This window comes from Lemur catta, chromosome 4, assembly GCF_020740605.2.
Source record: "Lemur catta isolate mLemCat1 chromosome 4, mLemCat1.pri, whole genome shotgun sequence".
NCBI lineage: Eukaryota > Metazoa > Chordata > Mammalia > Primates > Lemuridae > Lemur > Lemur catta.
Genome location: NC_059131.1, coordinates 90,502,817 through 90,516,719, shown reverse-complemented (window position 1 = coordinate 90,516,719; position 13,903 = coordinate 90,502,817). Strand labels below are relative to the sequence as shown.

Below are 13,903 nucleotides of genomic sequence, written 5' to 3'. Positions count from 1 at the left end.
GCTTAGAGCAAAGAAATGGGCTTAGGCACATGGCCCACTGATTTCAGGGGGACAGAGTATATTCACAATGTCACTAACATTTTGTTTTCATATATAATTTTTTTATCAACCCAAGAAAGAAAAACACTTAGAGGTTCTGTTTTGTTTCTCATTAATAACTAAATGAAATGTAGACACTATGAATTATGCACTAAGATAAGTCACCCATTTGCTAATCATTTTTGTTTTAAAAAAATTACAAAAATTTACAAAAATCATCTTTATACATCACTTAACAATTAGTTGATGAGTAGATAGTAGTTTGCATTCTTCCCTATCCCTGCACTGAGTTTTCTCCCAAGTTATCCATCATCTCTTTCCTAAAGTTTAGATAACACTGCGATCACTAGTAGTATTTGAACTACATAAACTTTCAACTCAGTCTTTCCAGCTGATTAGCCATAAATCTATAACATAATTGTTGAAAAAGCAAATGACACATTCATTCATTCTGAGAATGAATAATACTATGACTGTGACCCCAGCAGTATCTTCATTTATATGTTAGAGTCTGCACAGGTCTTATTTTAATTTACATTTGCAGGGTTTCCAGTTTTTTCCTGTGGAAGTTCTAGGGGGAAATCAACTGCATTAGCACTAGAGTTACCTCTTGGAATAATTTCTCATCACTATCTGCTGCTCAGCTTACCTTCATCATCACTATAGAGACTGTTGCTGCACATTCTCAGCAGGCTTCTTTCCTCCAAATTCCTCTCCACTCCATCTTAGAGTGATTTTTCCTAACAAATAAATCTAATCATGCTACTACCATGCTCAAAAATTTTCCTTGTATCCTACTGCCATCATGACTTGAAGAAGTCTCTCCAAGATTTGGCTTCTGCTGTATGTTCTAACAACTAGAAATGTTTAATTCCTCCAAAACAAAGTACCCTATCACTTTCTTGGGACTTTGCATGCGCTCTTTCCTCTGTCTAGCAAAGTCCCCAATTTCTCCGCCTGCAAAACACATCCTCTTACCTGAAGATTACTTGATTCTCCCAGGCAGATCAAGGTTGGCCTCCTCTATGTTCTTTGTTCATATGTGTTCTATTACTTATATAGTTTTAAAATTTCTGTTTGTATAAAGCTTCAATTCTCTCCACTGTAAACATTTTGAAGTCTGGGCCTGTGTTCTGATGCAGAGTAGGCACTCAGAAATGTTTGTTGAGTATGCAGTACATGAAACAAAAATGCTATTTTTCTAAATGTCTTTCTTCTGTTGCAATAGTACTAATCAAATTCTTAGGACTTTTTAAGAGAAACAAGTTGGGGTTTCTGTTTTTCCTTACCACTTTAATCTCTGCCCTTGTCATTTTAATATTTCTTTTTCTCCAATTTATTTATAGTTTCATTATACTCATTTCTACTTCTTAACTATTAATATTACAAAAACTTGATTCAATCTCCTGTATTTTTCCTCTTAAAAAAGCCATTATATAGCTTTCTGCTTAAATAATCACACAACTCAACCAAAAAAAGCATACAAAGTGTTTGCATGTATGGGTATATGTACGTATTACATATATGTTACATACATAATTTTGGGAGAAATTAGGTACAAATAAGAAATAAGTAGGGGGAAATAGGTACAAATAAATAATTTTCTTATCATGAACACAAAGTCTTAATAAAAATGGTTTCTTTGCATGTAATGAATATATATAGCCCTTTAAAGATAATTTTTCTACTATTCTTTCAGTGGTAGAGTATTTTCTATTCTACTATTCTTTCAATGGCAATTAAAGATTACTCAGGATATACCTATGAAATTGGGAATTCTCCCAAAATATAGATGAAAACACCCCAGTGACTAACAGTGAACTCAACCATAGCCTATGGAACTACTGAAAGATAGTTTAATCTATCTATAAATGTATTTTACATAATTTATCTTACATAGTTTTGCCGCAGAATTAAAGTTGCTGAGGGAGTATACTAAATGTGGATACTGACAGCTAAGAATTAACATGAGACATTTGTTCTGAGGTAGCATATTGGAGAGCTCTGCTTTCTATGCTGAATAATGAATTGGCACTATGCAGTTTATAAGAAGCTAAATTATTGTATCATTTTATGGGCCCTTCTTATGAAATCATGATATGAAAACTTAAGAAAATACAACCCAAAAAACATTAGGAAATAAAAATGATGACTAATGTTTACATGAAAAAAAACTTCTTTTATATAAAATGACTTTATGACTACTCATCTAATTTTTCAAAATTCTAGAAAAGAATCATGGCATTTTGTTTTTCTAACCATATGTATGCTAGCATATAATCAGAGTTCAACTAATATTGACTTGTGTATGTTCTTCGGCTAGTAATTTAATGGCATATAGGGAATACATATGTAGTTTCTGCTATTATGAGGATCTCAGAGCAAAATTTGAGACTATAATTCGAATTCCCTACATCAGAATCATAGCTACTTTTCTAAAACCAGGTTTATGTTAAAAACACTAACAAAACTGTTTTCTAAAGTACAAAAAATTAAAAGGTTTCTGCTAACCTTTGGAGAATATATAGCTTTCTATATTGTTTCAGTAGTAAAGAAATGAACAATTTCAAAAATGTTTTGGCAAATTTTTTACCATAAAGAACATGTTAACTCCTACACAAGATGCTTTGTAAAAAGTATTATGTCATCCATATTTCTAAAAGACATAAAATATTGAGAGTTTTATATATTATCTAATCTGAAGAGTACAGAATTGTAAAAAATATAAAATGCAAAGCCAAAGCCATGCTATAGGTTAGCTAATTCTGTGGGTGGATCTGAAGGAATAAAAATATCAGGAATATGTAAAACTGCAAAATGCTAACAAGTGTTCCAGTTAACAAGTGCTCTGATAAAACTATGAACTGAAGTAGAATTGCTCATATTTTTACTTTTATAACATTTTCTTAACTCTGCCTATTTTCTATTGCATTTTATTACAACTAAATTCTTTCACAGTCAAAACAATTGCACTTTGAAATGATCAACCTACTTGTTATTTAACAAGACAAACTCAGATTATTGACTACTTACTTCTTTTATACCAAGTTACATTAAAAAATGGTACCATTTGCCTTAGATATTTTATCAATACTATCTAGATAACAAAGTCAAGTTTATCTACATGTGCTATGAAACATTGGCCAAAGTGTACAGTGGGTTTATTTTTTAAATTTATTTTTAAAAATTTAGCATAATTAAAATAAAATCAACTAACTACACAGCATGAAAGATGTACTATTAGTTGAAATATTACTAAGTATGTGCTTAAACAATCTAAAGGTGATGCTTAATTTCATGAGTATCTGTAATTCTTTTAAATCAACCAGCACAGAATAGGCTATTTAAAGACAAGTTGATGAAATTTAATTTGCATATCTTTATATACAGAAAGTCAGATGACTCTGAAATATGTGGATCAAAACCAAGTAAGTATTATTTAATATAATTGAGGATTCAAATTTTTGAGAGAGCAATGCAGAAATAGCATGCAAAAAGGGTGAAGTATATATGAGAGGAAGCATTTATGTAAATAGAAATGGACAAAAAAGAAATTTTTAAGGTTGTGTTCCACATTATAAATGCAGGTTGAAATCAAATATAGTATTGAAAAATCATTCTTACTTTCATTTCTTTATAATTATGCATGCAAGCTATCAAGAGGAAAGTAAAGGGACAAAAGTGCTTCCAAATCTAATATTCAATCTTCATCATTACGATTCTCTTTGAAAGAGCCTTCTTTATTACTGGACCAGTAAAAGTAGTTCAGTGAGTTTACTCAACAAATTGCATTTCCTTTATATTTTACCTATTTGAATAGCATGTCTAACAAAAGTCTTATAGCTTCTTAGATGCTGCAATACATCTTTGAAAACATCGAAACAACTCTCACAAGATTGGTTTTATGTCTGTGAACTCCGCTACCTTCCTTTCTCTTCTCAATTTGAACATTTCCCTGATCTCCTTTCAGATAAGTGAACAGAAAGAACTGTGAGGCTCCCAGCTTCTGAGCCTTGAAAACGAAGCCAAGTATAAACGCAGGAGGACATGAGAATAAACAAGACATACTAAATTGTACAACATGTGTTCTTTATAACTATGCTCCACGATTTATGAAACTGTTGCATAATGGTTTGAAAAGGCCATATGCCATAGGAAACTTATAACTGGATTGAATGAACTAAATGTCCACCTTATAGCAATCCAACAAATCATGTTCAAAATTTTATAAGTCAAAATATGACTTAAGAAATTAATTCTTAAGATTTGACATATATAATCAATTTGCTGTTAGTGATTTTGTTGCCAAGGACCAGAGCATGTATAGACTTGCCTGTGGCATTCCATCTGTTTGCGAACCTAGTTTTCAATCAGCAGAGTTCAAAGCAGCAAAGGGCTGGGAAGGTTTTCAGGGAGCAACAGCTTCTTTATTTTACACCTGATTTTATTACATTACACATTCTATTTTCCCCCTCTATATTGTCGACATTGGTCCATATTGCTTTGTCACTTTTTTTTTTTTTTTACCATGAAAAATGGAGAGTTGGAGGCTCTCCAGATGGCATGCCTGAGACCTCCTCCACCTTCTCACAACACTGTTCTCCCCACCCACACTACGCTAAGTATTAGGGCAGAAATGGTGAGGAAAATAGACATGGTTTTGCCTTCATCAAGCTTGCAGTCTAATGGGATAGTTTCACATTAATTAAAATATTAAACTTTGATGAGTTTTGTGCAGAGAAAATTCAGATATGAGAACATTTGACAGAGAATAGGAAAGATGACAATTAGTAGTTCTAGATACAAAGTAATATAAAGCAGCTCTCAGTTTTGCAAACATTCTTCTATGTTAACACTTTGTTTTTCTCTCTGCTTCTTCTAAGTTCTCTTCGTAGGTAAATTTCTTAACATATCTTTTGTCCTGTTTTTGAATATCAGTCTCTTCATGATTTTTTTCAATTTTTTTCTCCCAGCAAGACCAAACTATGGTTACCTCTCTTACAGCTTGATCAAGGAAGGAACACAGGCTTTGGAATAAAAAAAAAATGAAGATTGAAGCCAACTTAACCGCTTCCCAATTGATTTTTTTTCTTTAAGAAATTTCTTAATTTTTTTGACTCGTTTTTTTAATAAATAATGAAAACATTTTTTCTTAAAAACTAAAATTGTCAGTCTTTGAGAAATTTGAGTTAAATGTCTATAGGTTTCCGTACAGAGGAAATATGACTTTAGAGAAAGATGTCTAAAACTTATTTGTAATATGATTGAACTAATTATTATATCTCAACAAAAAGATATCTATTAGATGCTGGTTTGGTCAGCTGAGAACAAAGAAAAAGATCTAGAAATATGTAGAGAGTGGAATCCAAACCAGTATGAGGAACAAGGAAATTTTATTAATGAAGTTTTAGTATTCTAGCCGGATTTTAGCTCATGCCATTAAACATTCTATTCATTTAACTTTTCTCTTAACTGATATTATACTTAAAATTTACCAATTTGCTTACAGCTGATAATAGGCTGCTCCTTATGGTTTTATTTATTAATCTTGGTTAATACAGCTCCACCTTTTCAGAGACAAATTACTCTACATATTTAATTTTTAAGTTATCCATTCACCCAAAAAATATTTATCAAGTGCTTGCTATGTGCTAAGGTACTAAATTTCTTGCTGGGTATCCAGCAGTGATCAGAACAGAACTGGTTCCTGCCTTTGTAGAGCTTATAACTTTAGTAGGGAAGACAGATGTTAAAAAAGAAACACACAAATACTTACATAATTACAAAATGTGATAATTAGGTGCAGTCAAAATCAGATTTCTAGCCTACAAATGGGAAGGCAGCTCCCGGACCATGGTGAAGTAATCAGTATAACGAGGCCTCTTGGAGAAAACCACCAGTCTTTATCTGGCATATGCCTCTGCATTGTTTTCATATTTTATTTAATTTCAGAAATACCCCATCACAGGTCAATGAGAAGATCAAATTATATTACGTGTATACAGTATACAGCAGTGCAGGTATTAGATAAATGTTAGTCTCTTTCTATTATTCCTTCTCCAAATTATTTCAATTCTGACTTTAAAAGAATATTTCATTTCTATAGTTTAACAAATAATTGTGTTAGTGTATACCAGAAGTATGAATTTGTAGTTGCAAACACAATGTAGAATAAAAAAGGATGAGTTATGTTTTTCTACCTAGATTTATAGGCAGTTTATCACTCCTATATAGCATATACATGCTTTCTTTTTTCCTATAATTATATTGAGACAGGTGCAAGAATAAAGACATCACACAGCATGAAATCAAGTCAACATTGTTAAATGAAATATTTGATAACTTACAATAAAGAAATTCTACTGACAATTTATGGTAAAAATCCAGACTTAAGAAATATATGTGAGTAATATGGAGGGGAATTTATAATTTTCAGTTCATCATGTATTAAAAATCTTGAATCTATAAAGATATAAAGATGTATATAGCTTCATTTCCACATTTCATAATCTTACTGATGTTCTTTATTCTTATAAAAAATAAGAGAGTAATAAAAAATGAATTACTAAGCTAGTAAGTTATGGACTATAATGAATGAAAATGGAGGTATTTTGTTGGAGTTGAAGATCAATATAATTTATTACCAGATGCTCTACTGACAAAGCTGATAATGTAATAATCAGAGAAGTAAAATTCACCTAGAGCTTCACATATGTTTTCATCTCTCCTTATAAATTTAATTTATTGTATCATTACCTGCTACACCACCTCCTCAACATGGCAAACCCAATGGGACATGTTATTTAGTGTAACTTCTATGCTACTAAATCCAACCATTACACAAAATCTAAAGAGCATACTAAATAGAAGAAAAGCATTACAATAAAAAATAAAATAGACTACATAACATAAACCATTTTAAATGTCTCATATTGCTTTCAATATGTTATGTCTACAACTTATTCTCTCCTTTTGTCTACCTACAGCAGCTTTTTGTTCTCCCTTCCTATGATCTGGATTGGATCGATTCCCTCCTGTGTCCAGAATCATCTTGCCCCCACATGTATCTTATTCAATTCTAACCCTTTCACATTTCTCTTTAAACCTATTCTTCCCTTCTGACTTTCTAATGGTTGCAGGCTTTTTCATCTTAAAATAAACCCAAGTTTTTCCTTTATAGCAACAACTGTCTTTTTTTAAAAGGATTTTTTAAAAATCTTTTCTCAGCCAAACTCTTCAAACTGCTCCATATCCGCTCTCTCCAATATTCATCAATACTTCCTTTCTTAACACTCTAAAAAGTGGCTTACTTACCTAACATTCTATCAAAATTGAATCCTCCAAGAACAATATGCTGGACAAGTTCAAAGACCTTCTCTTAGATCTCAGCTTGGTTCATTAGCAGCAGTATCTGCCTCTGCAAATCATTTTTCCTAGAAACCCCTTCCTCCCTGACCTGTTAGAGCCCTTTGCTGTTTTTATTTAGGTTCTTGGGCATCTCTTTTCTTACTCTCCTTCCCATTGGAAAATTGATGGCTTCAACTATCAACTTGGTTTTTTTATCATGTTAATTACCCTGAAATACTTGTCTCAAGTTTTTGTCTTGCTCCAAAATTATTATAAGATGTATTCTTTTAGTGCTGCTGGATGTGTCATTAGTATTTCAGTATTTTACAGATTGAGCTCACCATCATCATTCTCCCCAGGATTGGTCTGTTCCTCAGCTTCTTAAATGCAATGATATAACCACAACCTGCCTATCACTCATACCTGAAACTCTGGCATCAGCATCATCTTTGGTTTATTTTTCTCCATTACTCCCTCATCTCATTAAATGTCAAGTCCCATTAATTCTGCCTGTACATTAGCTATCATGTCTGTTTCCACATCACCATTCCTACTGTTACTGACTAGCTCCTGCTCTTCTGACATCCCGTCTTGCATTCTCTCCTTTCGCCAAATCACTGGCAGACATCTATCACACTAATTCTTCTAGAAGATTCCTATGCTAATGCATTCCAAATAAAGTCTAAGATCCTTATACTAACAAGAGCTTCCATGAATTGGCTCCAATCTACCTTTCCAACTTCATTTTCCAGTACTATCTCAGGCATCAAATACCAACCAGGTCCTGCTTGAGAATGTCTGGTACTTTCCTTCCTATTGCCTGTGCTCGTGGTCATCTATTAATTCTGAAATCCTCTTTCTCATCTCTGTATTTCCATTTGCTACCTATCTTTCAAGGCCTAGCTTGGATGTTAACTTCCACAAGAAGGCTTCCATGATTAATGTATCATTTATATAATGACTATGCTAATCACATATAGCTGTACACGTGTTAATTATTTAATCTCAAACTGACGGTAACCCCTAGTTTTAGATGAGGAGACAGGCTCATAGAGGACAAGTAACTTACCATAGTCTCACAGACAGTAAATGGTAGGTAAACCTGGGGTTCCAATGAAAACTTTCTGATTGTAATTAACCACTGTATCTTGCCCTCCACTTTATGTCCTCTATAATACCTTGAACTTGATGTGTTCATCTCTTAGAACATTTTTTTTTTATTTCAATAGATTTAGGAGAATACAGTCAAGTTTTGTTACATGGGTATGTTGTATAGTGGTGAGGTCTGGGCTTTGGGTGTACCCATGACCAAAATAGTGTACACTGACTTTTTTACTTTGTACTTCATTTCATAGTTTTTAATTTGCATGTCAAATTTGTTAGCTACTTGATGGAAGATCTCTGGAGAATTCATAGTGCCTTTATTTAGTAAGTGGTTACTTAAATAAATGCCTGGATAAATGAATATAAAAAATTCACTATGTCTTTCTACTATCTACTTTATCACATCTAATATCTTCTGACTAAGCTTAAAGGCCTTAAGTTATCTGTGGCTTTAAAATTAGATGCAGATGTCCTTTTTAGGGCATTATTTTCCATGATGTCACAACATGCACCTGTTGTTCTAATTAGGTTCAACTGCACAATCTCTCAAACATAATGCTCACTGCCACCTCTGCCCTTTGCTGCCAACATTTCTCTTTCAGGAACGTCACCCACTCATCCCAAACTGTATCTTATTCTTCTTTCAAGATTCAGCTAAAAAAATACTTACAAATGTCTTATATTGGAGAGGTAGTGTCACAACAATTTAAATTTTGATGAGAATAATATTATTATGTGCCTACATTATTTGGCATCTGTGTCAAATCTCTACAGATTCTAGAGTTTCTGCAGAGAATCATGTCTTACACTGAGAAGCTCTAAGCCCACTGTAAAGCACATATTAGGAACTTTAAAATAATGGTCATAGGTCTTGTGAACTAAGGTTATTTTCATATAAAGTAAATTAGAGCAGTTACATTATTATAGCAATTAAACAAACTGGTTAAAAAATGAGAAGTTTTTAAAAATAACATTTTTTTTTTTGCCTACTTTGTAGGCCTATCACACGAAGCTGTTCCTATTTTATTATTTCATCCAAGAACATCCAAAACCATTTCTTTAGTTACAATATAGAAGCAGCTTATAAAACAGTAATATGATGGGCTGGGTGGTTAAGAGGGGCTTTCTTAATAAATGGATATTGAGGTAAAGATTTTCCCTAGTGCTTACTTCTCCAGATGGTAAAAGCATTCCATTTTGCATCATATGTGACCTTGTTTTATCCACATGACTTATATTTGGCAAGGACATAGAAACGCATTCAGCAGCTGCACACAAAACACGTATACAATACCTTATGAGAATTTCACTTTTGATGGAGGTAGTTATTGGCCCAAATAGGCTAAAATTCCCACTAATTAAAAAAAATCTTTATACTTGACTTAATAATATTATCGTTTTTACACTTTGCATTGAACTATCAATTAGAACAAACTAGTGAAACTGCATTTTAAAACATGAGCTTTTGAGGAGGCAGAGCAGCATCTTGCTCTCTTGTTTCTATGGTGTATTAAAGCAGCTCTATCTCTCTTTGTACTCCCACTGCACTAAACTGGAAATGGATAACAGCAGATCTACAGATCAGAGAGGATGGACAAGACACAAACCATCCTAATTATTTTATTTTTCCTAAATAGCCTAATGACCCCTTCTTGAGGTGGAGAAAATACTATTATTCCTTAAAATGCATTCCTTTTAATTCTACCTTTTCCCCGGCCCCCACCAAATCCTAGCCACTTTAACAAGATATGTATTTAATTGAACAGAGTAAAGGTCAATACACTTCTGAAAGGAACATTTGTTTAAGTTAATTGATCAGATGTGCCTTTGATAAACCCAGAATCTCCTAAAGAAAATTAAGGTTTGATTCACTGGGGAGGTGGAGGGATAAGAAAAAATTTGGGGGCACATACATTTCTGTGATGGTCTCTGGCAGATTTGTGGGGATCTCAGTGAGACCTTTCCCACGACAGTCTACGATATTGTTGCTACAGGTGCAAGCGGCAGGGCAGTGCAAAACGCTACAAGAAGGAGCCATAAATGACTGGTGACCTAAAAAAGAAATGAACAGAAATTATATTTTTCCTCTTGAATTTCATAATTGTGAAACATGCAGACTTAGCTTAAATAATAAAGCACGTGACAGAAATAAATTTCTCTAAATACCTGATCATAAAATGGTCCTATATTTCTAAAATAGTATGTTAGCAGGCATGCATTTATCTTTTTAGGTCAACAAAGCAAATGAGATAAAGCAAATGAGATTTTAAAATGTGGTCATAAAAGCGGTAATTTTTAAAACTTGAAAAAAATTGAGATGGGCTAAATTCAGTTTTAAAACCAGAACTCTATTCAAAATTATTCTGATTTCCAGTCCCCCCCCCCCAAAAAAAAACCCCAGCAATTTCAAACTAACATATATTCATTTCAAATAAGCTCAGATAGGGTTTGGTCTTTAAGAAATTTATGTGGTTTAATTTACTTTGTCTTAAAAAACAAAAGGAAAATAATAACACTTCCATCTTGGTAGAATATAACTGTTACTCAAATTAAGTAATCATGAATGTGGAGTAAAATTAGATAACCCTAAATATTATGTCTGGATAGGTAAAAAATTACCACTTTCTTTGAAGTTATTATAACAATTTGTGTCATGTCACTATGTAATTGTTAATCTATATAATTCTTTTTTGAGCTTCACATGATTAAAATTTTAGCACAAGTAGTTACCTTCAGGTATGTATTTTTTACTACTCAGTATTTGGAAACAAAGCTATTTTGACATGAGATTTTACTGCTTGGAAGATGAGCACCAGAATGTCAGCAGGGCTCTACCAAATAGGCATCTGCAAATTCATGGTTTCTAGAGAACACGGACTGCCCATGCCCCCCTGCTGGGAAAGGTCCCCAGTGAAGGTGATGTCCCAGAAAGAGGCTGCTAGCTATTGTTATCCCTGTCCCTTTAAACAAGCTCTCAAACTCTACAAAAATATCCTCAGTCTAAAAAAGAAACGTGAACTTGCCTTCTTCCTCATCTAGAAAACAGGAAGGAAAAAGTGAAGAGAGAAAACAGTGGTTAGTAACGAACTGTTAGTTATTTCATTATTTAATTTTTTAAAAAGCAATCAAACATTCCATGATATTGTAAGAGAATTTTGTTTAGCATATAAAATGTGTGGAAAAATACATAAAAGGGTCCAAAAGATAACAATAAAATAGAATCAAGTGCTAGCAATGTCTCCCCATGGCTTTTTCAAAAACACTCAACTATTTATGATGCATTATCTGTATTTTATATACATAAAAATAATAATTTGTTTTATTATATTTTGAATAGACACTTCTGAAGCAGAACCAGCTCTATATTCATAAAATACGTTATGTAATAATGTGGATATATAAACAAATATATTACTATATACATAAATATAAATAAAAACAGGAATCAGACTGGCTAAGTAGGGATCCTTGGACTCAACTATATAACCTTTGGAAGGTTATTCTTTTTCACAGCATTTTAATCTCTAATATAGAGATAATAATACATTTCTCATACAGATGTTATGAAGGAAGTAGAATGCAGTAAATATACGTGAAATACTTAGATTGCTGCTTAAGCACATAGAAAAACTCAGTAAATGTTAGCTATTGAAATTAGACATAGCCCATGTCTTATTTTTGTTTTCAGATTTTTGTTACTATAGCTAGTCACTTGTTTTAAGTAAAATTGAACCATTACTATGTATGTATACAGGAAAAGTACACTTTGCAACTATGGTTGCGTTTTTCTTTGAATTTCACAACAAGGATCCAGAATTATCTAATAATTTTTCAATTATTAATGTAAAAGTAGCTATAATTGTTACTTAAAGGTAAAATAATGAGTCACAAGTAAAACCACAGTCTAGGAATTTCCTGTATTTCCCTGGAGTAAAAACTGAAAAATCTTTGATTATAATTTAGATGCAAGTAATCAGTAGTTGCCAACCAGTGTACAAACATCTTAGAAAATATTATTATTATCACTAAAAAAGAGGACCTCCATAGAGTGATTAGTGCATAATTGCACGTTAGTGAACAACATCAAAGGCTTTGAAGCATGCACTCTTCACATTCCATTACGTGATAGCATACAACAATAGGATAACATAACCCTTCTTTCTCCCTTACCACTGCATACAAATTCTCGTTTTTGAACCTCAGCTACGTTATGGCCTCTCAGGTGGGACGGGCCCATGCACTGAGTGTACAGGCCGACCCGAGGCCTTTGGCGAAGCCAGTCGGAGAGCCAAGCCAGGTGGCAATCACAGTACAGGTTGTTCGAATGCAGTCGACTATGACAGGAAAGAAGTTTAAAAGCAAGAAAACAGAAAATAGTTATTTCAAAATTCGAAAAATTCATTAATAATACTATTTACCTTTAGTTCTTAACATAGAAGCACATCAAGTTTAGCAAATTCCAACATAATTGTTTTTTTCTAAAAATTAAACAGGCTTACAAACACAGAAGTCTCTCTTCATTTGCTCTGAGCTACGCAAATACATGAAAGCTTGAAAATGACCATAAAAGAATTTCACCTATGTTCATTCAAAAGAGTAATGAGAAAACAAATACATCCAAAGCAAATTGTTCTGTGGTCCCAACATACTAGAGCCAATGGTGGTGGGGTGGGAGAGTGGGAAGGCAAGGGGAGGGGGCCAGTTAATAGAAGTTGTGGCTCCCAGTTTGAAATATCAGTAAGTCCTGCCATTATGAGCCTCTACAGAAACTGCTTGCAAAATCTTTTTAGCAGGTCACTTTCATTTTTTGCTGAACAAGATAGAATAATAATTCAATATAAAATGCTTTTAACATCCCTATTCTGATTTCCTTCTTTTGCTTCATCACAGAAAAGGGATTAGCTGCTTTTGCTGGTGGAGACCTATCCTCAAAGAGCGAGGACTGAAATTAAAAGGCACAAGTGGCTGGGAGTGAAGGAATTAAGTGAGTCCCCTCTATGGAGGCAGGATCCGTACAAGATCATGGATTTCTTCCAAGTGGCAAATAGCACTTCTCCATTAATATAATATCAGACAAATGTATCCACTAAATTAGGTAAATGACTTCAAACTGGCTTTTATGTTTTCTCAAACTAAAGAAAAGGACATCCAAAGCTATAAATCAAAGCACCATTCCCAGAATCATCTGCGACACAGTAATACCATTTTAGTCCTTTTTAGCTGATGTGTTCAATTCTAACCCAATAACAGTAATGGATATTAAAACATGGAACTCGGTCCAGAAAGATAATTGGGCTATAAAAATGGAATTTTTAAGTAGCAACGATACTATAGAATAACGAACCAACCAAAGCAAAGGATTCAAAGTTAGATGACTGCTTTACATTCTCCTTGAGACATTAGATAAAGAACA

The 13,903-nt window shown here is 33.1% G+C and overlaps 1 protein-coding gene across 2 annotated transcripts in view; it reads right to left on the bottom strand.

Annotated features, from left to right (window-relative positions):
• The window catches only part of LOC123637329 (slit homolog 2 protein), a 117,167-nt gene extending 104,189 nt beyond the window's left edge, over positions 1-12,978 (bottom strand). For both annotated transcript variants that reach the window (XM_045550446.1, XM_045550447.1), the window contains exons 1-2: positions 12,661-12,978; positions 10,404-10,542 (exon numbers count right to left, since the gene is read on the bottom strand). In XM_045550446.1, the coding sequence (XP_045406402.1) occupies positions 10,404-10,542; positions 12,661-12,892 (371 nt within the window). In that variant the 5' untranslated portion in view covers positions 12,893-12,978. The remainder of the gene's footprint in view (positions 1-10,403; positions 10,543-12,660) is intronic.
• Between the last annotated feature and the right edge of the window lie 925 nt (positions 12,979-13,903).